This window comes from Dama dama, chromosome 19 (assembly GCF_033118175.1).
Source record: "Dama dama isolate Ldn47 chromosome 19, ASM3311817v1, whole genome shotgun sequence".
NCBI classification, from domain to species: domain Eukaryota; kingdom Metazoa; phylum Chordata; class Mammalia; order Artiodactyla; family Cervidae; genus Dama; species Dama dama.
In genome coordinates, this window is record NC_083699.1 from 47998692 (window position 1) to 48021785 (window position 23094).

At 49.2% G+C, this 23094-nt stretch overlaps 2 protein-coding genes across 2 annotated transcripts in view; both read left to right on the forward strand.

Annotated features, from left to right (window-relative positions):
• The first annotated feature begins 4560 nt into the window (after positions 1–4560).
• ZDHHC19 (zinc finger DHHC-type palmitoyltransferase 19) lies at positions 4561–16324 on the forward strand. Its single transcript, XM_061166937.1, has 8 exons — positions 4561–4685; positions 4989–5110; positions 5660–5799; positions 6608–6780; positions 7145–7250; positions 14921–15006; positions 15350–15554; positions 16118–16324. The coding sequence occupies exons 1-8, from the start codon at positions 4561–4563 to the stop codon at positions 16235–16237; spliced, it is 1077 nt and encodes a 358-aa protein (XP_061022920.1). The 3' UTR covers positions 16238–16324.
• TFRC (transferrin receptor) overlaps positions 7122–23094 on the forward strand; it is a 137473-nt gene continuing 121500 nt past the window's right edge. Inside the window, exon 1 of the mRNA XM_061166931.1 lies at positions 7122–7250. The gene's annotated coding sequence lies outside the window, so the exon portion shown is untranslated. The remainder of the gene's footprint in view (positions 7251–23094) is intronic.

A 23094-nucleotide genomic window follows, 5' to 3' on the forward strand; every position in this document is an offset into this window, starting at 1 on the left:
GGAATCATGGAAGGATTTTGCCAACTGCTTTTTCTTTTTAAAATTAGTATTTTTTATTGAAGTATAGTTATTTAAAATATTGTGCTAGTTTTAAGTGTTGTTGTTTAGTTGCTAAGTGGTGTCCAATTCTTTTGCAACCCCATTGGACTATATAGCCTGCCAGGCTCCTCTAACCATGGGATTTCCCAGGCAAAAATACTGGAGTGGGTTGCCATTTCTTTCTCCAGGGGATCTTCTCGACCCAGGAATTGAACCCATGTCTCCTGTATTGGCAGGTGGATTCTTTACCACTGAGCCACCTGGGAAGCCTGTTGTAGTGTATACAGAAGTGGAAATACAATGTCCTACCCATGAAACCTATATAATGTTAAAACATATGTTACTGCAATAAAATGAATTTTTAAAAAAAATTTAAAAATTGTATTCTAATATAACTTCAATCAGCATCATAAAATGCTACTTCTTTTGCAAGATTTTAAATGTCACTTTGTAATAAGTTATCATTGTACTTGAACTTGGCATTGTTTTGCGTTACAGTTGAGATGGAAAAGAAAGATGCTAGTATTAAATGAAAGGTGATGTTTGAGTGGGGCCTCATTTCTCATTCATTAGTGAATATTTCTGTGTTCTGATGTTTTAATTTACTACACAACATTATAAGTTTAGAGAGTCAGATGATGACAACTAAGAATGCAAAAAGGCTCCCGGATCCTAAAACTACAAATATCAAAATACATGGTACTGAATTCAGTAAATCAATGAAACAAAAAGTCCACAAACAAACTCTAGAGATTAGACATAGAGTGTTTATTAGGGAATGGTTTGGGGACCAACACCTGTGAAAGGAGAGGGAAAGAAGGAAGGAAAGGAAGCAAGGCTGAGCAGAGGGAGATGTTGATCTGCCTCCTCCAAGGTCACATGGGGGCTAGGATGGCTCCTCAGAATTGTCTTCCATTGGAAAAGCATCTGGACCTTTATATCCTCATGTTGGACCATTCCTTGGATGCAAGCTGTCCCTGAAAAGAGGTGGGACTGTCGGTGAGGTAATTTTCTTTAGGGGAGGCAATCTCCGAAGCTGAGGCAGTTTTCTAGCCGCTGGGGGAGTAAGCTCTTCATTCCTGAGAGGGTTCTGGGAGGCACGTCACAGAGTTACCTGCACATCTTAGTATGTATGAAGAACTTAGTATCTGTCATAAGAGGGAAAGGAACATTTATTCCATAAATGATGCTGGAACAATTGATTATAATGATGTGGGGAAAAAACACGATTAGACCTTCACCTAGTATCTTACCCTGACATTAATTTCAGATGGGCTTAAGAGTTAAATGAAAAAGAAAACAAGAAATATAAATATCAGATAGAAGAAGGGAAAATAACGTTAAGTGGGTGCTAAGGAAATGATCCATAGATTTGATTACATAAAAACAATAAGAACTTTACACTAAACATTGCATGCATCCCAATAAATTGGGAACATATTTGTAATAAACACAGCTAGAATTTTTAAGATAAAAGAGCTCCTGCAAATCTGTAAGAAAAAACCAACACTTCCATCAAAATCACAGTGAGATATCATTTTATACCCATTAGAATAGATATTATAAAAGACAAACAAAAATAGAAGAAAACAAAAAGTGTTAGCATGGATGTGAAGAAATTGGAGTCCTTGTCCATTATTAGCAGGAATGTAAAATAATGCAGCTATAATAGAAAATACTACGGCAGTTCCTCAAAACACTAAACATAGAATTACCATATGACCTGGAAATTCCACTTCCGGATATATACACAAAAGACTGAAAAACAGGAACTTGAATAAACATTTGTGCACCCATGTTCATAGCAACATTATTCACAATTCCACCAGAAGGTGGAAACAGTCTAAACGTCTATCAACAGATGAATGAATAAACAAAATGTGGCATATGCATACAATAAAATATTGTTCAGTTTTAAAAAGCAAAAAAATTCCAATACATGTTACAACATACCAACTTCCAGGACTGCTAAAACTCAAGGATGAATCTTAAGGACCTTACGCTAAGTGGAATAAGGAAGATTCAAAAGGACAGATGTATGATTCCACTTTTGTGAGAAACAGTCAAATTCATAGAGACAGAAAGTAAAACAGTGGTTACCATGAACTGGGGGGAGGTGGAGTGAGGAGTTATTGTTTAATGGTATAGAGTTTCCTCTTGGGATGATGAAAAAGTTCTGGAGGGGATAGTACTGATGGTTTATACATAACATAAACTTTATGTTATGTATATTTACCACAATAAAAAACAGAGGAGAATACTTCCACATTTGAAATGTGAACAAGAAAAAGATGTACAAAAGCTATTCACAAAACTACAATAAAATGACCTACGGATGTATAAAATATTTAATTTCATAAGTAATTTAAGGAGATATAAAAGATCAAGTTATCATTTGTCATCTATAAAACTGGAGAAACAATTTTACTTTGATATCTAACTGTACTGCAGATAGTGATTGCAGCCATGAAATTAAAAGACGCTTACTCCTTGGAAGGAAAGTTATGACCAACCTAGATAACATATTAAAAAGCAGAGACATTACTTTGCCAACAAAGGTCCATCTAGTCAAGGCTATGGTTTTTCCAGTGGTCATGTATGGATGTGAGAGTTGGACTATAAAGAAAGCTGAGCGCCGAAAAACTGATGCTTTTGAGCTGTGGTGTTGGAGAAGACTCTTGCGAGTCCCTTGGACTGCAAGGAGATCCAACCAGTCCATCCTAAAGGAGATCAGTCCTGGGTATTCACTGGAAAGACTGATGCTGAAGCTGAAACTCCAATACTCTGGCCACCTGATGTGAAGAGTTGACTCATTGGAAAAGACCCTGATGCTGGGAGGGATGGGGGACAGGAGGAGAAGGGGACGACAGAGGATGAGATGGCTGGATGGCATCACCGACCCGATGGACATGTGTTTGGGTAAACTCCGGGAGTTGGTGATGGACAGGGAGGCCTGGTGTGCTGCAATTCATGGGGTCGCAAAGAGCCGGACACGACAGAGTGATTGAACTGAACTGAACTGAATAGTGTAGGTATTATATCGGTATGCTCATAATAGCAGTATAAATGTGTACAAATTCTCCAGAAAGCATTTGTAAATTATGCAAAATATGTTTTAAACATTCACATTCGTTGGCCCCAAGTCCAATGTTTCTATAGAAACAGCTGGAGATGCAGGCGTCTGGATAACCACAGAGGGCACCAATGGAGCAAAGAACACAGTGAGGTGTGGGGGCAAGTCCTGAGAAAACATGTGGCAGAGAATTCCAGGGCAAGAGAAGAGCTAGTGTGAAGAACCCAGGATTGGAATATACCAGGTGTGTTTGAGAAACAGCAAGGAGTGCTGTGTGCCTGGCTGGTGTGGAGTGAGTAAGGGGCTGACTGTTGGGAAACGAGGTTAGAGTCAGTGGGGAAAGATCAGGAAGGGCCTTGAGAGCCATGGCAAGAACTTTGGACTTTACTCTGAGGGGGCTGGGAACAATTGGAAGGTTCTAAGCAGAGGCCATGGTCTAAGTTTTAAAAAGACATTTACTTCATCTCAGCGGCCTCCTCAGTTGGTTGGTGGTAGCCTCAGTTCTGAGGCTAATCTGAGGCACCCAAGCCGCAGGCCCGTGTGCTAGCTGCAAGAGAGGTTTCGAATGTGGGTATCTGGCATTTCCGGGTCCAGCTGGGCTGGAGAAACAGCCTTTGCCTTCATCAAGACTTACAGCTCAGGGAATCCTCCAAACACAGGGAGGTTCCGATGCTCAGTGGCTAAAACAAATGACAAGTATCAGTTGTACGTAACAGAACCCATTTTCTCACATAATAAGCTGCTCAGAGGGAGACAGTTCAAGGCTGGGGGCAGTGACTCAGTGTCAATACTGTCACTCTGTCTGTGCCCCATGCTGACTTACTGCCTAATGGGTTGAGGTAGACCCAGCCAGCACATCTAGGTTCAAAACAGGAAGAAAGGGGCAAAACTGTACCAACTGTGTCTTTTTTCCCTTTAATCAGGAAAGCAAAAGCCTTTCCAGAAACCCTGCAACATCTACTATGTCTCATTGACCAGAATTGTGTCATGAAGCCAACCCTGGAAACAAGGGAAGGTTTAGCTGCCTCCTCTCCCAAAGTGCGATTTTGTAATAACAAAAAAGGAACAGATGGAGATAGAACGATGAACACTGTTTCCTCTGATGAGCACTGATCCTGAAACGGTGAGCAGATCACCCATCTTCTCCCCACGTTTCTCTAATCTCACGTGGTCCTGAAGCCAACCTCGCAGGGACAGGACCCCTCAGTCCCCAGCACAAGCAGGGGTGTGGTTTGTCGTCGGGAGTGATGGTCACTGGCTGCAGACAGTTGTGCTGGAGAGCCACTAGCCCCATTCTCCTCAGCCTCTGTGATGTCACACTGGGACTCCTTTTCTTCCACACTGGGCTGTGGCTTCCAAGGCTGCTGTGGCCATGGGGCTCCCGGAGCCAGCAGCGGGAAGGGAGCCTGGTGACGCTCATCTCGCCTGGGGGCCCAGGAGGTCCAGCCATGCCGCTCCTGAAGGAGCCCCACCCCCCACTTCAGGCCCCACTTCCCTGGGTCCTCCCAAGCTTATTTGCCGCTTTCAATGTGGTGCTGCTGGTCATTTTCAGTGGCCTCTTCTTCGCATTTCCGTAAGTCTCCCACACAAGCTATCAGGTTTCTTACAGAGCAACAGAAAGGAAAGCAGATAATGATAGTACAGAGGAAGGGGGGGTGCAGAAGAGGGGTCAGGAAGGCAGGATGTTCTAGGCAAAGGGTACAGAGGTAGAGAGGGCTTGGTGCATTTGGGAGCTGCAGGTGGTTGGTAATACAGGGTGACTGGTGGAGTCTCTGTGGATCTGTCACAAGCCTGGATATTTAGAGCAGAGTTTATGGTCTGTGGGTGCTGACTAGGTGAATTGGAGCTTCAGGGCTGAGTCCTGCTCTTGTCTCAGTTGCAGGTGGCTGGCCCAGAATGGGGAATGGGCCTTTCCCGTCATCACAGGCCTCCTCTTTATCCTCACCTTCTTCAGTCTCATTTCACTCAACTTCTCAGACCCGGGCATCTTGCATCAAGGTGAGACATTGGTCCCCTGGGGCTCCTGCCTGGAGGGGTGATCCCTAAAGTGCTCCTCCCACCTACCCTCCCACCACTGGGGCCTCAGGGCTCCTTCACCCCATGTCCTCATTTGCTCAGGCCCTGCACCTGCCACTTCATTTCTCAAGCCATGGAGGTGTGAAAAAAAAAAACAGAATCTTGGAGGTTTTCCAGTTTCCTTGGAGGGGAGGGCCAGGGCAGAAGTTTCTTGGGAGAGAAGCCAGCTCTTCACAACCACTCAGTTTTCTCTTCCTCCTCCCTACCACACAAATTCCGTAAAGCGTTGGTCACAGTACTGAAGGCCTGAGTTCACAAAGAACTCCTCAGGCTGGAAACCCACTTTCCCTGTGACTGCCAGCCTCTCTAAACTTGGCCAGCTTGTTCAGTGGGGACTAAGGATTCCCCTGCCACCTGGTCCCCATGCTTCCTGAGCCCAGGGATGCCGTGGGGCTGCCCGCCCCCACCCTTCTGCTGCAGCAGACTGATGGAAGGGCCTCCGGCTGCTGCTCAATCCTTTTCCCGTGCCAGGATCCAATGAACAGGGCCCCCTGATGGTACATGTGATATGGGTGAACCACAGGGCCTTCCGCCTGCAGTGGTGCCAAAAGTGCTGCTTCCACCGCCCACCCCGGACCTACCACTGTCCCTGGTGCAACATCTGCGTGGAGGTAAGTGCCCCTCTCTCCTGCCCACCTACTCTCCCAGCATCTGTCTGGGACCAGGAGACCTACTTACACGGGAGCCAGTGGTGGGCATGAAACTACTTCTGGGACTGCTAAAGACCAAAGGTGGCAGTAATTCCCAGCCACTCTTGATCACTCAGGCAGGTCACTGCCTCTGTGCCTGCACCTTTTCCGGGAGGCTGGCCCCTTTCTGCACTGGTGTTGACACTGTAGAGGGGCATCCACATCTATGCTGGGCCTGGTCAGACACCACTGTTCTTCCTAGGGCTCAATGACACTGGATGCCCAAATGCCCTCAGCAGGCTGCAGGACCAGCTAGGGGAACATCCTGCCTCTTCTGAATGTCTAGGCCAGAGGGTCTCCTGGTCTCCTGGGTTCCAAGTGCACAGTCTGCAACAGTTCAGCAATGTGCTGTCTTAACTGGTCCTTACAATCCTGGGAGACTGGCTGGGCAAGGGTGTTATTCTTAGGCTCATCCAACGGATGAGAAAACAGATGTCCAGAGATATCCTATGTCCTGTCTGAAGTTACACCAGGATTTATCCCAGAGAAGACCAGGCAGGTCCTGTCTCCAAAGTCTCTTGACGTGACATACAGCTCTGCGAGCCCTGCGGTGCTCTAACTGGGGGAATGCCAGCAGGTTAAGGATTTTGAGGCTCAGATTCTCCCTAGGAATGGAAGCCACTTTGTGAGGTCAAGGGCAGGTGGTTTAGAGGGAACGCATAAGATTTGGGGGCGATGGAGCCTGGATCAGAGATTGGGTCAAGGCCTGAGCCCTCTCCCTCTTGCCTAGGACTTTGACCACCACTGCAAGTGGGTCAATAACTGCATCGGTCACCGCAACTTCCGCTTCTTCATGCTGCTTGTCCTGTCCTTATGCCTCTACTCGGGTGCCATGCTGGTCAGCTGCCTGATCTTTCTGGTGCGCACGACCCACCTGTCCTTCTCCATGGACAAGGCCATCGCGTATCCGCTGGGCTGTGGGGACCCACGGCCCAAACAGTGAGGGTGGCGAGGAGCTGTCAACAGAGGGGCGGGGTCACGGGGCGGGCAGAGCTAATGGTGAGCAGGGTTAGACGGTGAAGCCGCCTGAGAGGACCGGTCTGGGACGAGGTGAGGGTAGGTAGGGTCAGAGAGATGGGTGGGGATGGGAGGAACTGCGAAGGGGTGAGCTAGCAGAGTCAAGGATGGAGAGTGCTAGAGGTGGCACTGGCCCTAGGCTGCAGGGGGAGCAGGGAGCGGGTGGGCGGGGCTTGGTGTGGGCGGGGTTAGGTGAGGGGCGGGGCCAAGGAGGTCCGTCAGGAGGCGCTGCTCCTTAGCTGCTCTGCAGCATCTTGGTTGCTGTACCCGCCGCCGGCTTCCTGGTGCCCCTCTTCCTGTTGCTGCTGATCCAGGCCATGTCGGTGAGCGCGGCGGAGCGCTCCTACGAGGGCAAGGTACGTGGGGACGAGCGGGGCGCCATGATGGTATCGGGCGGTGGGTGGTCAGCTTACCCCTCCCGGGCTTCCGCACTTTCCGCTTTCTCCTTCGCCTTGGTCTTTGATGGCCTGAGCTCTCTCGGAGGTGCCTCTTGAGCCCTTCCAGACGCAGATTCAGCTCAGATCTCACCTCCTTCCGGAGCTCGGTAGTCACTCTTCTTGCGTCGAAGGTGCACTAGTGAGCGCTAGGCCGCGTGCGCATTATTTTGAGCCATGGGCGTGGAGGCGAGTAAGGCTGCATCCTGCGCGTGTGTTAACAAGGGACCGGATATCAGAGTAACTCACCGGACAGCAGCGAACGCGCTGAGAGAGGGGCCTGCCGACGTTGTGTAGCGCAAACTCAGAGCCCTGAGAGTTCAGTGAGGACCGCGGTGTTGAGTAGGACATGTCACTTAGCGGTTTTGGATGGCAGAAGGCGAGGCATTGCAGTGAGGGGCAAAGATTGCAAAAAAGCACGGAAGCCTGAAAGTCTGTGGAATGTTGGTAGGAGGATGAGGGAACACTTCTAATTGCAGCAGGTGTGGCATGCACAATCAAGTGATCTGCCAGGGATTGTCCAGATTTAAAAGGCAAAGAAGTCAGGTGGATAATTTAATCTTGGTGCAATGGAAACTTGGAAGCCTTGATAGGATTTTTTTCTTTACACACAGTAAAATTCACCCTTTTTAGTACACAGTTGTATGAGTTTTGACAAAAATACAGTTCTGTAACCACTGCCATAACCAAGATTTAGAATAGCTCCATCCACCCTCCCCTCACTCCCCAAATTCCCTCATGGAGTTTTGTAGTCCATTTCTCTCCCTACTTGCAGCCTCTGGCAATTATAGAATTGTTTTCTACCCCAATAGTTTTTCCTTTATCAGAATTTCATATAAATGTAATCATAGCCTTTTGAATCTGCTTTCATTCACTCAGTGTAATCCATTTGAGATTCATCCAGGTTGTTTCCCATATCAGGAGTTTCCTCCTTTTTATTTGTGTAGTATTTCATTATACAGGTGTGTCACGGTTTGTTTACTCATTTTCACCAATTGAAGGATATTTGCGTTGTTTTGGGTTTTGGTGATTACAAATGAGGCAGGACAGGAGAATTTTGGGTCCCACCAAAAAAAAGATACCCCCAAGTCCAAGGGCAAAGGAGAAGCCCCAGCAAGACGGTAGGAGGGGCAAAATCATGTTTAGAATCAAACCCCATACCTTCCAGAGACCCTTGGAGGGCTCAAACAAACCTTGTGTGCACCAGGACCCAGAGACCTCACAGAGACTGAGCCAGAACTGTGTTTGAGTGTCTCCTGCGGGGGTGCACGTCAGCAGTGGCCTGCCGCAGGGGCAGGGGCTCGGGCTCTGGGTGCAGTAGACCTCGGTATGGCATAAGCCCTCTTGGAGGAGGTTGCTATTAACCCCACCACAGAGCCACCAGAACTTACACAGGACTGGGGAAACAAACTCTTGGGGGACACAAACAAAACCTTGTGCACACCAGGACCCAGGAGAAAGGAGCAGTGACCCTACAAGAGACTGACCCAGACTTGCCCGTGAGTGTCCAGGAGTCTCTGGCAGAGGCATGGGTCTGCTGCAGGGTCGGGGGCACTCAGTGCTGCAGTGCATGCATGGGACCTTTTAAGGGAGGTCACCATTATCTTCATTCAGTTCAATTCAGTCACTCAGTCGTATCCGACTCTTTGTGACCCAATGGACTGCAGCACACCAGGTTTCCCTGTCCATCACTAACTCCCGGAGATTACTCAAACTCATGTTCATTGAGTCGATGATGCCATCCACCCATCTCATCATCTGTCGTCCCCTTCTCCTCCTGCCTTCAATCTTTCCCAGCATCAGGGTCTTTTCCAATTAATCAGTTCTTCGCATCAGGTGGCCCAAATATTGGAATTTCAGCTTCAGCATCAGTCCTTCCAATGAATATTCAGGACTGATTTCCTTTAGGATGGACTGGTTGGATCTCCTTGCAGTCCAAGGGACTCTCAAGAGTCTTCTCCAACACCACAGTTCAAAGCATCAGTTCTTCGGCAGTCAGCTTTCTTTGTAGTCCAACTCTCACATCCATAGATGACTACTGGAAAAACCATAGCTTTGACTAGATGGACCTTTGTTGGCAAAGTAATGTCTCTGCTTTTTAATATGCTGTCTGGGATGGACATAACTTTTCTTCCAAGGAGCAAGCATCTTTTAATTTCATGGCTGCAGTCACCATCTGCTGTGATTTTGGAGCCCCCCAAAATAATGTCTGTCACTGTTTCTACTGTTTCCCCATTTATTTGCCATGAAGTGATGGGACCAGATGCCATGATCTTAGTTTTCTGAATGTTGAGCTTTAAGCCAACTTTTTCACTCTCCTCTTTCACTTTCAGCAAGAGGCTCTTTAGTTCTTCACTTTTCTGCCATAAGGGTGGTGTCATCTGCATATCTGAGGTTATTGATATTTCTTCCAGCCATCTTAATTCCAGCTTGTGCTTTATCTAGTCCAGCATTTCTCATGATGTACTCTGCATATAAGTTAAATAAGCAGGGTGACAATATATAGCTCTATACAGTCAGCAAAAACAAGACCGGGAGCTGACTGTGACTCAGATCATGAATTCCTTATTGCCAAATTCAGACTGAAATTGAAGAAAGTAGGGAAAACCACTAGACCGCTCAGGTATGGCCTAAATCAAATCCCTTACAATTATACAGTGGAAGTGAGAAATAGATTCAAGGGATTAGATTCGATAGACAGAGTGCCTGAAGACAGAGGTTTGTGACAATGTACAGGAGGCAGGTTTCAAGACCGTCCCCAAGAAAAAGAAATGCAAAAAGGCAAAATGGTTGTCTGAGAAGGCCTTACAAATAGCTGAGAAAAGACGAGAAGTGAAAGGCCAAGGAGAAAAGGAAAGATAAACCCATTTGAATGCAGAGTTCCAAAGAATAGCAAGGAGAGATAAGAAAGCCTTCCTCAAAGAAATAGAGGAAAACAATAGAAGGGGAAAGACTAGAGATCCCTTCAAGAAAATTAGAGATCTCTTCAAGAAAATTAGAGATACCAAGGGAACATTTCATGCAAAGATGTGCACAATAAAGAACAGAAATGGTATGGATGTAACAGAAGCAGAAGATATTAAGAGGTGGCAAGAATACATAGAAGAACTATACAAAAAAGATCTTCATGACCCAGATAACCACAATGGTGTGATCACTCACCTACAGCCAGACATCCTGGAGTGCAAAGTCAAGTGGGCCTTAGGAAGCATCACTACAAACAAAGCTAGTGGAGGTGATAGAATTCCAGTTGAGCTATTTCAAATCTTAAAAGATGATGCTGTGAAAGTGCTGCACTCAATATGCCAGCAAGTTTGGAAAACTCAGCAGTGGCCATAGGACTGGACAAGGTCAGTTTTCATTCCAATCCCAAAGAAAGGCAATGCCAAAGAATGTTCAAACTACCACACAATTGCACTCATCTCACATGCTAGCAAAGTAATGCTCAAAATTCTCCAAACCAGTCTTGAACGGTACATGAACCATGAACTTCCAGATGCTCAAGCTGGATTTAGAAAAGGCAGAGGAACCAGAGATCAAATTGCCAACATCTATTGGATCATTGAAAAACCACAAGAGTTTCAGAAAAACATCTATTTCTGCTTTATTGATTATGCCAAAGCCTTTGATTGTGTGGATCACAACAAACTATGGAAAATTCTTAAAAAGATGGGAATACCACACCATGTGACCTGCCTCCTGAGAAATGTGTATGCAGGTCAAGAAGCAACAGTTAGAGCTGGACATGGAACAACAGACTGGTTCCAAATCAGGAAAGGAGTATGTCAAGGCGGTATATTGTCACCCTCCTTATTTAACTTATATGCAGAGTACATCATGGGAAGTGCCAGGCTGGGTGAAGCACAAGCTGGAATCAAGATTCCCAGGAGAAATATCACTGACTCAATGGACATGAGTTTGAGTAAACTCTGGGAGTTGGTGATGGACAGGGAAGCCTGGCTTGCTGCAGTCCATGGGGTCGCAGAGAGTCGAACATGACTGAGCGACTGAACTGAACTGAAATGAGGCCATTATAAATGTTGGTGTACAGGCATGTGGATACAGGTTTTCATTTTTTGGGAGGAGGGATATGTACTTAAGAGTGATGTTGCTGTGTCATATAGTAACTGTTTAACTTTATAAGAAACTGCCAAACTGTCTTCCAAAATGGCTATACCACTTCAATTTCCATAAGCAGTGTATAGGAATTCCAATTGCTCTGCATCATTAACATTTGGAATTGTCATTTTTTAAAAAATTAAGCCGATCTAAGAAATGTGTAGTGATATCTCATTGTGGTTTTAATTTGCATTTTCCTAATGACTAATGATCTGGAATATCTTTTCATGTTCTTATTTGTCATCAGTTTATTTTTTAAAAAAAAGTATTTATTTATGTAACTCTGCTGGGTCTTAGTTGCAGCTCATGAGACGTTTGATCTTCCTTTTTTTTTTTCCATTTATTTTTATTAGTTGGAGGCTAATTACTTTACAACGTTTGATCTTCCTTTTGGCTTGTGGGATCTTTTAGTTGCACGGCATTCGAACTCTTGGTTGTGACATGTGGGATCCAGTTCCATGACCAGGGATGAGTCTGTGAAATGTTGGTAGGGCCCGCTGCATTGGGAATGCGGAGTCTTAGCCACTGGACCACCAAGGAAGTCCTGCCATCATTATATCTTTGATTAAAAGTCTTCCAGTCTTTTGACCATTAAAAGTTGGTTTGCCTTCTTAAATTTTGAGTGTTAAGATTTCTATGGCTCAGGTGATAAAGAATCCACCTGCAATGTGGGAAACCTGGGTTTGATCCCTGGGTTGGGAATATTGCCTGGGGAAGGGAATGGTTACCTACTCCAGTATTCTGGCCTGGAAAATTCCATGGACTGAATAGTCCACGGGGTCACAAAGAATTGGACATGACTGAGTGACTTTCAGTTCACTTTTCACTTCAAGATTTCTATATCAAGATTCAGATACGTGTTTTGAAAATATTTTCTCCACATCTGTCATCTCATTTCTCAACGGTATCTTCCAAAGATCAGAAGTTTTAAGTTTTGATGAACATTGCCAGTTTTTTCTTTTAGGGATTGTGCTTTTGATATGTAACTAAGAAATCTGCCTAACCCAAAGTCACAAAGATTTTCTCATATTTTTTCTTGATATTTTATAGTTTTAGGTTTTATATTTAGGACTATGATTCATTTGGGGTTAATTAGTGTATATGACACAAGGTATTGGTCAAGATTTATTTTTTTTGCTTATGGGTTATTTCAGCACCATTTTTGGAAAAGTTTATCCTTTCATTGAGTTGCCTTTGAATATCTGTCAAAAACAATGGACTATACAGGTGAAGATGTATTTCTGGACTCTTGATTTTTTTTTAAATCAATACCACCCTGTCTTGCTTAGCAACTTTATATTGTCTTGAAATCATGCAATGTGAGTTCTCCAACTTTGTTCTTTTATGAAGTTTTGTTGGTTATTCTAGTTACCTTGACTTATCTTACCTAAATTTATATAAATTTTAGAATCAACTTGTCGATTTCTATAAGAGCATTGCTGAGATTTTCATTTGGATTTTGTTTGAACCTATAGATCAGTTTTGAAAACTGACATTTTAATAATACTGAGTTTTTGAATCCATGAACATGGTATATCTCTCCATTTATTTAGGGCTTCTTTGATTTATTTCATTAGTGTCGATTTTCAGCATATAGATATTGACTACATTGTGTTAGACCTTTTTCTAAACATTTCATTTTTTGTGTTATAATTTAAAATTTTTCATTTTCATTTGTATTTTAAAATAATTAATTAAGCTGCACCGGGTCTTATTTGCAGCATGTGGGATCTTTAGTATCGACATGCAAACTCTTAGTTTGGGCATGTGGGATCTAGTTCCCTGACAAGGAACTGAACCTGGGCCCCCTGCACTGGGAATACAGAGTCTTAGCCACTGGACCACAGGGAAATCCCTCCATTTATTTATTACTATAAGAAAATACAATGGATTTTTGTGTATTAGTCTTGAGTCTTACAATTTTTCTAGACTTATTTATTAGTTCTAATAGCTTTTTTGTTGATTTTACATAGAAAATCATGTCATGATTCATTTCTTCCTTTCCACAATGTCTGGCTTTATTTCTTTTTCTTTTCCTGCATTACCTTGGACTTTCAGTACTGTGTTTACTTGTAGTGGTAAAGTAAACATCCCTTCTCATGGGATTCCTTCCACGTGGCAATACTTTTTTATTAAAGCCTTTTTTAGGAAGCCTGTAGTTGGCTGCATCATTGAGGGAGTGACTGGAGACACTGAGGCAGCCGAAAGGACAGAGGAGACCTCTATACCCACCATTTCCCATCCTTCCAGTCAAGACTTGACTTAATCCCTCCACCCCACCCATTTTTGGTTCTCAGCATGTGTGACTCCTCTGCACAGCCCTTACTCATCAGCCCCCTGTGGTCTGCATGTCTTCTCTCTCTAGCCTCAGTCCCTCATTTCAGCCTCTCCTGGGCAGCATTCTCCCTTCTCACATCCTGTGGTTCTTACAACCCAAGTCAGGCCATAGGTCTGCCCTCCCTCCACTGCTCAGATGGGGCTGTCTCAATCCATGATCTCCAACCTTAAGAAACCTAAATGTGGTCTGCACCCTGATTCACCAGACAGGGCTCTTTCCCATTGTGCATCTGTGCTAAGTCACTTCAGTCATGTGAGACTCTGTGTGACACTATGGACTGTAGCCTGCCAGGCTCCTCTGTTCATGGGATTCTCCAGGCAAGAATACTGGAGTGGGTTGCCATTTTCTCCTCCACGGGATCTTCCTGACCCAGGGATAGAACCTGAATCTCTTACATCTCCTGCATTGGCAGGCAGGTTCTTTACCACTAGTGACACCTGGGAAGCCCTCTTTCCCAATACCAGAACCCATTTCAGGCATTCTTTACACACCTCAACTTCATTCCCTTCCTACCTCCAACTTCTGCTGGGCCACTTGCTTAGATCACAAGGGCTCTGGAGCCAGACTACATAAATTCAAATCACAGTTCCACAGCATACCAGCAAGGAGATCTTGGCTGTGTTACTTAGCCATCTGGTGCCTCAGTATCCCCATCTATAAAAGGGAGCAACCTAGATTAATAAACCACCCTTCCAGATAGTGAGATTCAGTGAAGGCACAATTTTAGGAAAAAAAAAAAAAAGAGATGGGAAAGTAGAGAAGTTGAAGGAGCAAGGGGATGGAACTGTCTTTGGAGCAGTTTAGCAGCAAAAGGAAGATCCAAAAGTGTATCTGGAAGGAGATATTAGAAGGAAGTGTGTGGCCAGGGGAGACAGAACGGGAGGAGATTGCGAAAGTGGCTACAGGTGATGGGGGAGGACCCCTGAGCAGGCAGGAGATGTGGGTGTGGTGCCAGAGCTACTCACCAGTGGGTTGTGGGACGCTTTACTTGACCCTCTGGCTCCTTTGTCCTTGGCGTCTGGCCACAGCCCCAGCCCTAGGCTGGGCTGAGCTGACCAGCATCCAGAGGGCTGGTGTGGTTGGCTTGCCCTGTCCTCTGGATCTGAGCTCTTCTTCCTGTCCTCATGCCCTCCAGTGCCGATACCTGCAGGGATACAACCCCTTTGACCACGGCTGTGCCAGCAACTGGTATTTAACAATTTGTGCACCGCTGGGACCCAAGTGAGTTGGCAAAGCAGAGGCCTGGTGGTGGCCCCTGGGGCTGGGGGGGGTGGGGTGAAGCTGGATGGTTTCCCCTGGCCCCTTAGCATAGCTCCTGGCTCCTGATGCTCACTGTTCCTCTTCTTTCGGAGTTTTCTCCAGGGCCTAGTGGGAGCCCCTGAAGCCTCCCCTTCCTTGCCTCTGTGGGTTCTGGCCCCAAGAAGAGGGGTTAGAAGGGGCACTGCAGCCTGGAAGAGACAGGCGCCAGCTCCTTGCAGGGCCAGGCCCAGGCTGTGTGCCCCCCAGAGTGAGAGGGACCAGGCCAGGAGGCCATGACCACCTGCATCTGGCTTGTGCTCCCCAGGTATATGGCTGAAGCTGTCTGGCTGCAGAGAGTGGTGGGGTCTGACTGGGTGCCCTTACAGACCCCGCGCTTCCCGACGTGCCCCTCAGTGCTCAGTCCCCCCACCTTCCCTGGGCCTGGGTCTGGCCTCCAGCCCCAACCTCTGGGTCTCTACAAACCAGGGAAGGGTCCCCCAGGGAGTGGTGAGGCTGCAGTCCTCCAGGAGGTGAGTGTGTATGTGTGCGTGTGTGTGTTGGGAGAGGGTGTCTGCAGATTGTGGGTGTGGGGCCCCCCGGTGTTGGGCTGGCCCTGAAGCTGAAACAGTCAGCTGGAGGGAGGGGGATTTTAGGCCTGAAGAGTGTTGGCAGGAGAATCACAGACCTCCAGAACAGCCCAGGGGTCCCTGGTCTCACAAAGGAAAAGGCCACACTGCTCACTTGCTGGGTGGCCTTGGGCCAGTCACTTATCCTTTCTGGGCCTCAGTTTCCTCAGCTCTTCATGAGAATTGAGACTAGTCCAGTGGTTTACCATTGTGGGGGCGGATGGTGATGTGGGATTCCATTATTTAAAGGCATCTTTTACTGTGAAACCGGGTCTATGAATCATGTGGAAGTGGAGCATTAGGGATGAAGTGGCGGTGGGTAACCCACAGCCCCCCAGGGACCCTGCCGCCCCCTCCTTTTGCCCTGCCTGTTGGCGGGCGGTGGCCTGGGCAGTGCCTTGCTCCGCAGTGGGTGGGCTGTGGGGCGGGCCTCGAGGACAGCCCCCATCCCCCCGCTCTGTGTTCAGCTCCACGCCAGCCCAGTGCTGCCCCGGCTGCGGGAGCCCCCCAGACGAGGCTCGGTCTACTTCTTGCCCTTTCGCCCCGGGAGATGCCAGGAGTCCCTGCACCGGAACCTCACCTCTTGAGCCTCTCGTGAAGACCCTGTGCCCTGCCGCCTGCCCTTGCCCACTCCCCTGGAGGGAGTACTGAGACCGCAAGCGCATTAAACACCCTTTGCCTACCTTTTACAACTGCCTGCTGCACTGTCTGTCCTAGGTTCGAGGGAGTGTGAAGGGGGCGGGCTCTGAAGGGCTGGGACAAAGCCCCCCAGAGGGTCCAGTACTGACTGGCTCTGCGACCTTGGGCAAGACACTCAACATTGCTGTCATCCTTCAAATGGGGCAACCATAGCAGCCACAGAAAAGGCTGAAGATGATGGAAGAGAAAACGCAGTGATGCAGGAGTGTCCGCCCAAGTCCCAGCCCTGCTGCACCCCTGTCTGACTGCAGGGGGCGCCCGTCGCCTGGGAATTCGCCAAGCTGGACCTGATTCAGCCGGCACGCTGGAGCCGACCGTGAGGGCTGGGGTTGGCCCTCCGGCTGGGAGTGGGCTCTCCCCCTGCCTCATCCCGGGAGGTAAAGGGGTAAGAGGGTTCTCTGTTACCCTCAGGATGGGCACCCGTGTACCCCGGTGAAGGGGGTGTGGTGAAGGCGCGAGGGAATGGTTGGATGAGCACTCCAGGGACGCGTGAAGGTATGCGCTTGTGTGTGCATGCCTGTTTGTGTGCTGGGGGCCCAGCCTGGGGAGGTGGGTGACCTACGATACAGGACTTGGCTCCGGTTCTCTCTAATCTGGGTCCCCTTTGAGGCGGCCCTTCCCTCTTCCTCCGCCCCAGCCCCAGCCCCACCCACCCCTCTGGCTCTAGCTCTTGGGCTCCTGGCCAGCCTCGTTCATCGCAGAGACTCCGGTTCTATCTCACTCCATCTGCCTTGGCCCCAGGGTCTCCCCTGTCCTAAGCACCCTTGTTTTCTCAGCTCTCAGAATTAACCTTGGGTTCTGGGGAGGCGTGCAAGGTACTGACCACCTTACAAAAAGGCAGCCCAGTTTTAACCTTGTTGTAAAAGCCCTCAGCGGCCACATCAAAAATCCTCAGGGGCCATGTTTACAAGTAACGCTGAAGCAGCCGTCCCTGTCTGGGAAGCCCACAGTGCATGGTCGCATGTGTGGGGATGGGGACGGGAGACTCTTCGAGCCCTGGACCCCAGGTGTGTATGTGATGCACAGATCTGTGTGAGGGGCCTGTTTGTGTGTGTTCTGAGAGCACAGTTCTGCCCAGGCTGCCCAGCAGTGAGGAGAGGCTCTCAGTCCTCCTCCCAAATGGGAGTCCTCAGGGTGGTCTAAGCCTCCACCAGAGAGGAAGAGGATTCAGGAACCTGGGCCAAGGTCTGGATGGAGGGGTGTTCATGGAGCTGGCTCACCCCTTCCTCTGACTCCCCTACACTCTCTCCCCCAAGCCTTGGGCACCCTCAAAATTCTTTCCTACCAGGCTGGGGGCTTCCATTGAACTGTGCTCACCTTGCCTTCCTGCCTTCTCCACATTTCTGTTGAGCCTGCCTGTGACTCCCAAACACACCCCTCGCAGTTTTTGGCCCACCGATATGGGGAGGGGTGTTATCAGGTCCGAAAACGGGGCCAGCTCTCCACACACAACCTGGAAGCCCTGCAGTCCCTACCGCCCCTTGGACAGGAACCAAGGGGTGACCCCCACCCCTGCAGGGCTGTCTGGTGCCCACATGTCTGGAGCCCCTCTGTGGAGTCCCCAGGCCACTCCTGGAACACAAGGAAGGAGGGGGAGCCTGGAAGCAGACACCCCCTTTTCATCTTTATCCCTTCCCTCCATGACCTTCTAGAAGGTCGGGGCGTGTGGGGCGGGAAGAGCCCTGGGCCAGCAGTCGGGAGACCTGAGTGTCACTCAGCTCTGCTACAACTAGTGTGCTGTGGGAGCGAGCCTCTTTCCTCTGCTTGGCCTCAGGGCCCTCGTCTGTAAGCAGGGAGGACCATCATGGCGAGCTCACAGTGGTCAGAGTCCTAACTCGTCAGAGCTGGAAGCCCCTTAGGGGTTACTTCATCCAGCTGCCCCTGCACCCTCAATTTCACACATTTTCACTAGAGAGAGAAGGGATGGGATGACTCAGTGTCCAAACGTGTTCTCCGTTTCCTGGGCTACCCCTCCTGTTCCTGCTCGGAGGGACTTGGGCAGCCCTGCAGAGCCAGCAGGACATGTCAGCACAGGGCCTGGGGACCGGATAAGAAGGCAGGCTTAACTCTGACACCAGCTCTGCTGGGAGCGATAATGACACCCTGCTGCCTTGCCTTCGCCCTGCCCTGCCCGCCCCACCCAAGGGGGCCCTGCCAGTGGCTGAGGGTGGGGCAGGGCAGGGAGAGACAGGGCAGAGAAGGTGGCTGAAGCCTGGAATTGGGGAGCCAGAGTCTTCATACCTCCCAGAGAGCTTGCCCCTTGCTGGCTGGGCTTCCTGGGCACCCAGGTGATGCTCCAGCCATGCCCACGTCCTCCTCCAGTTCTTGCACATGGAGCACAGGGGAGGGAAGTGGCTGGGCTGACGGTTTGCCAGACCTGTCCTGGGAAACAAGCCTTTACTGAGCCTCACTGGGCCAGGACCTGGGCGCGCTGGTTCACATGATCTCCTTTAATCCTCACAACAACCCTCTGGAGTTGTTATTCTCACCGTGGAGTTGAAGAAACCAGAACTGACTGAGCAAACAAATCATTTCCCCGAGGTCACACAGCTGCTAAGTGGCAGGGCCGAAGCTCCTTATTTAGTCTTTGTCATGACACTGTGCTTCCTAGGCAGTTATATTTTATTTCAGTTCAGAGTAGTGGCTAAGGTATGGGCGCTGAAGCTGGACGGCCCACCGAATGGGATGAATCATTGCCTCTCTTGTGCCTTTATGAGGATTCATCATGCAGTGCACGTGGAGAGCGTGACCCTGGCGCTGGCATGTGGCAGGTGCTTAATCAGTGTAGCGATCGTCCCCACGATAGGATCCCGGTGATGCCTGAAGCAGGACTTTATGACCTGCTGGGGCCTTGGGGATACCAATACTGGGGCTGCCGTTGGGTGTGGGTTTCCTGGTGGCCAGGCAGCAAAAGAGAAGTGTGTCTGGAGAGGAGGTTTGTGGTCTTGTGTTACAGAAAGTCAAGGCATGTTTGTATCCCCCGGCCACAGGGGAATGGAGGTGTGGGCTGAGCATGTTCAAGGGAGCAGCAAGATCACCCCACCCCCACCCGCCAACGGCTGTGCCCTCCTACAGGCTGAGGGGTTTCCTGTTAAGAAAGCACCTTGTTGCATCTATTTCGAGGCCAGGCGGTATCTTGGGTTGAAGGAAGTCAAGGCTGTAGTCGTCTGAACCCTATTCCCCCGGCCTCGCTCAGAGCCACCTCCTGCTGCTCCCGCTGGCTCTGCCCTGTTCCTGTAGCCTCCCGGTCTGTCTGTCCATGTCTGTCTTTGCCTCACCTCTTCTCACCTTTCACTCTGTGTCCTCTCTCTGCCCTCTTCCTCCTTTCATTGTCTTCCACGCTCCCTACGATGACTCTGCATGTCTCTCTCCACCCCTCACCACCTTTCTTGGACGACTGCTTCTGGGAACAGAAAGTAAACTGTCTGACGGCTTTCAAGTAATAATTTTCAAATGTGGTTCTTGGAAGCTCTTGGGCCTGGGTATGGAAACCTCTAGAACTCTGGACCAGGCCAGAGACAGGGCCTGCACAGGGCACCTTTGTCTCTGACCGGGGCTGCTTCTTCCGAGCCAGGCACATCCTCCCCCAGCTGCTTCTGCTGCTTCTGGGACTGTTTTGCTGCTGAAATTGGAGATTCCCACACTAGGAGGGATATCCCCACACTGAATATCTAGCTTACTTCTCAGTGAAAAGAAAACCAAGACACTGGCACTCAGAGAGGGGCTCAGCAGGGCTTGTCCTGGGATCATAGAGCTAAGTAGAGGCCAGGCGAGACTGGGTCCCCGTCTCCTGCTTCCCACCACTCCCCGTGGGTCAGAGGCCTGGACTGTAAACAGGAAGGGCACTTATCTTCTGGAGGTCTGGTATAATAACTTGGCTCCCACAGGCAAAATCACAAAAGTAACGACAGTGATAACTATCAGTTTGATGCTCAATTCAGTTCAGTCGCTCAGTTGTGTCCGATTCTTTGCGACTCCATGATTCGCAGCACGCCAGGCCTCCCTGTCCATCACCAACTCCTGGAGTTTACTTAAACTCATGTCCATCGAGTTGGTGACGCATCCAGCCATCTCATCCTCTGTCGTCCCCTCCTCCTCCTGCCCCCAATCCCTCCCAGCATCAGGGTCTTTTCCAATGAGTCAACTCTTCGCATGAGGTGGCCAGAGTATTGGAGTTTCAGCTTCAACATCAGTCCTTCCAATGAACACCCAGGACTGATCTCCTTTAGGATGGACTGCTTGGATCTCCTTGCAGTCCAAGGGACTCTCAAGAGTCTTCTCCAATACCACAGTTCAAAAGCATCAATTTTTTGGTGCTCAGCTTTCTTCACAGTCCAACTCTCACATCCATACATGACCACTGGAAAAACCATAGCCTTGACTAGATAGACCTTTGTTGGCAAAGTAATGTCTCTGCTTTTTAATATGCTATCTAGGTTGGTCATAACTTTCCTTCCAAGGAGTAAGCGTCTTTTAATTTCATGGCTGCAGTCACCATCTGCAGTGATTTTGGAGCCCAAAACAATAAAGTCTGACACTGCTTCCACTGTCTCCCCATCTATTTGCCATGAAGTGATGGGACCAGATGCCATGATCTTAGTTTGATGCTAATTGGCTTAGTGCTTGGCTTGTATTATCTCATTTAACCCTCAAAATGATTTGTGGGGAAGATGCTGTAGTTACTTCTGTGGGCGTGACCCTGGACAGTCCTCAGGCATCCCTCTCCTTATCTACACGGATAGAGCTTTCTGGAGGATCCCTGGGGCTATTCCTGCCCTGCCCTCCTGGGAGTCTATGATTTCGTGGCCAGGTACGAGTGTCCTGGGTTTGGGTACAGGCCCCGAGGCAGACTGGGCCCAAGGCAGGGCTTATTCAATGACCCATTAGGGTCCTTTGCCTGAACCTCCTCTGTCCCCCAGTTGGGGGAAGGGGGGAGCATTAGGTCACCAAACAGGAGTACCGATCCCTGGGCAGGACCCTTGGCTATCTGGGCTGGAAAGTCTTCTACCCAGTTGTCCCTAGGTATCTGTTCTACAGCCCCTGCAGACACAGCGTGGAAAGAACACTCTCCTGTCTGCTCTTTGCCCGGCCAGGCAGTGGGATGCCAGGATGGGACGGCAGGAGAGCGGGGTTGGAAGGCAGGCCCTGTGCTTCCTGGTGATACAGCCCCAGGAAAGCCGCTGGCCTCTCGTCGTCAACCGCTGAATCTGCAGAAGCCCGGCTGCCTCCAGCGCTTGGAACTTTCACTTCTTCACACCTGCCACAGCCCCATGGGTGTGGGACTACTGTAAAGGGAGCCTTGTGAGGGCTAGGCCTGGACTTGGGGATCCTGGCAGGAGAAACCCCCACCTCCCCCCAGCCCTCTGTCTCTGCTTCCTCTGCCGGTTCTGCAGGCTCTGGGTTTGGATCATTTGGAAGTGGCCAGGACTGAGGATGGGCCACCTCCCTTTCAATCCCAGACAGACCCAGCCTGGGTCACGTTCCCTGGGTGACTTCTCAGCTTGCTCTCTTCCCCACCAAGTTTCTTCCCTAGGGAAGAGCTAGCCGGACTTGGGTTTGGGGCAGGGATGCGGCCCTTTCTGCTCCTAGCTGGCACCCCCAACTGCCAGCCTCGCTGAGCCCCTGGCGAGGAAGCCTCTGGAAGGCTGAGAAGTCTGGTTGTGAACCCTCGGCAGGGATGTGGGCTGCCTCTGCCTGGATCCAGGGGCTCCATCTGCCTTGGATACAGTCCAGACCAAAGAGTAAAGGAGGTTTGTTCCTGAAGCGGAGACCAGGAGGCACACAGAGTGCTCTGAGCTTTGGAGTTGAAGCTTTTAAAGGTTTGTTTTGTTTAAATATCCTGCTGCAGGAAAGAGAAGCCCCAAATCAAACATTCCTGAAACATGAATTTCAGGTGGCTTTAAAGGAACAGTTTGTTTGGTTTCCGTCCCACCCTGTTCCTGCTCAGTGGGGTCTCGGGCATTGGGCCCTGGGGTTTGGTGGAGGGTCCACGCCCTTCCAGGCTCACCGTCCAGTCTCACCAGGAGGCTCCTCAGCACCAGCTCCAGCCAGAGGGCCTCTGGTCACAGCCAGGCCCCCAGCGTGCTCCCCGGGAGACGCCCATCTCAGGGAGGGAAGGCTGTCTTCAGCTGCCTTTCCTCTGCGGGCCACACACTCATTCTTGAGCTCTCTTTACCCTTGGTCTGGGGGGTCAGACACACTCTGGACTCTCCTCCTGAGTCAGGGATACTCTGCCCATGACTCTGTCTCACCTCCTGTCAAGGGTATCACCCAGGTCCTATGCCTGGGGTGTGCCCCATTGTAGAGAACTTACTCATTCCCTGGCCTTCAGCAGTGCTGGGCCTGGCTGAGCCTCTGTCTCCTCAGGTCCTGCCAGTTTCCCAGGCTCTGGCCTTAATATTCTTTTAATGCTTTATTGGGGCATAATTAACAAGTAAAATTGTAAGACTTTTAAAGTATACAACATGATGATTTGTTATCTGTATACATTATGAAAGGGTCCCCCCATCAAGCTAGGCTTAATTTTCTTTTCTTTTTAAAAAATTAATGTGGCTGTACCGGGTCTTAGTTGCAGCATGTGGGATCTTTAGTCGAGGCATGTGGGAACTCTTAGTTGCCGCACGTGGGAACTAGTTCCCTGATCAGAGATCAAACCTGGGATTGATCTCCCCTGCACTGGGAGCACAGATTCATAGCCACTGGGCCACCAGGGAAGTCCCTCGCCCTAATTGTCTATGATTGAATT

Excerpts from the sequence above, each read along its gene's own strand:
- ZDHHC19 (XM_061166937.1), top strand. The coding sequence starts at position 4,561 with ATGCCGCTCCTGAAGGAGCCCCACCCCCCACTTCAGGCCCCACTTCCC. Across the intron at positions 4,686-4,988 it reads GGCCTCTTCTTCGCATTTCC|TTGCAGGTGGCTGGCCCAGA; the intron begins GTAAGTCTCCCA and ends CTCTTGTCTCAG. Across the intron at positions 5,111-5,659 it reads CCCGGGCATCTTGCATCAAG|GATCCAATGAACAGGGCCCC; the intron begins GTGAGACATTGG and ends TTCCCGTGCCAG.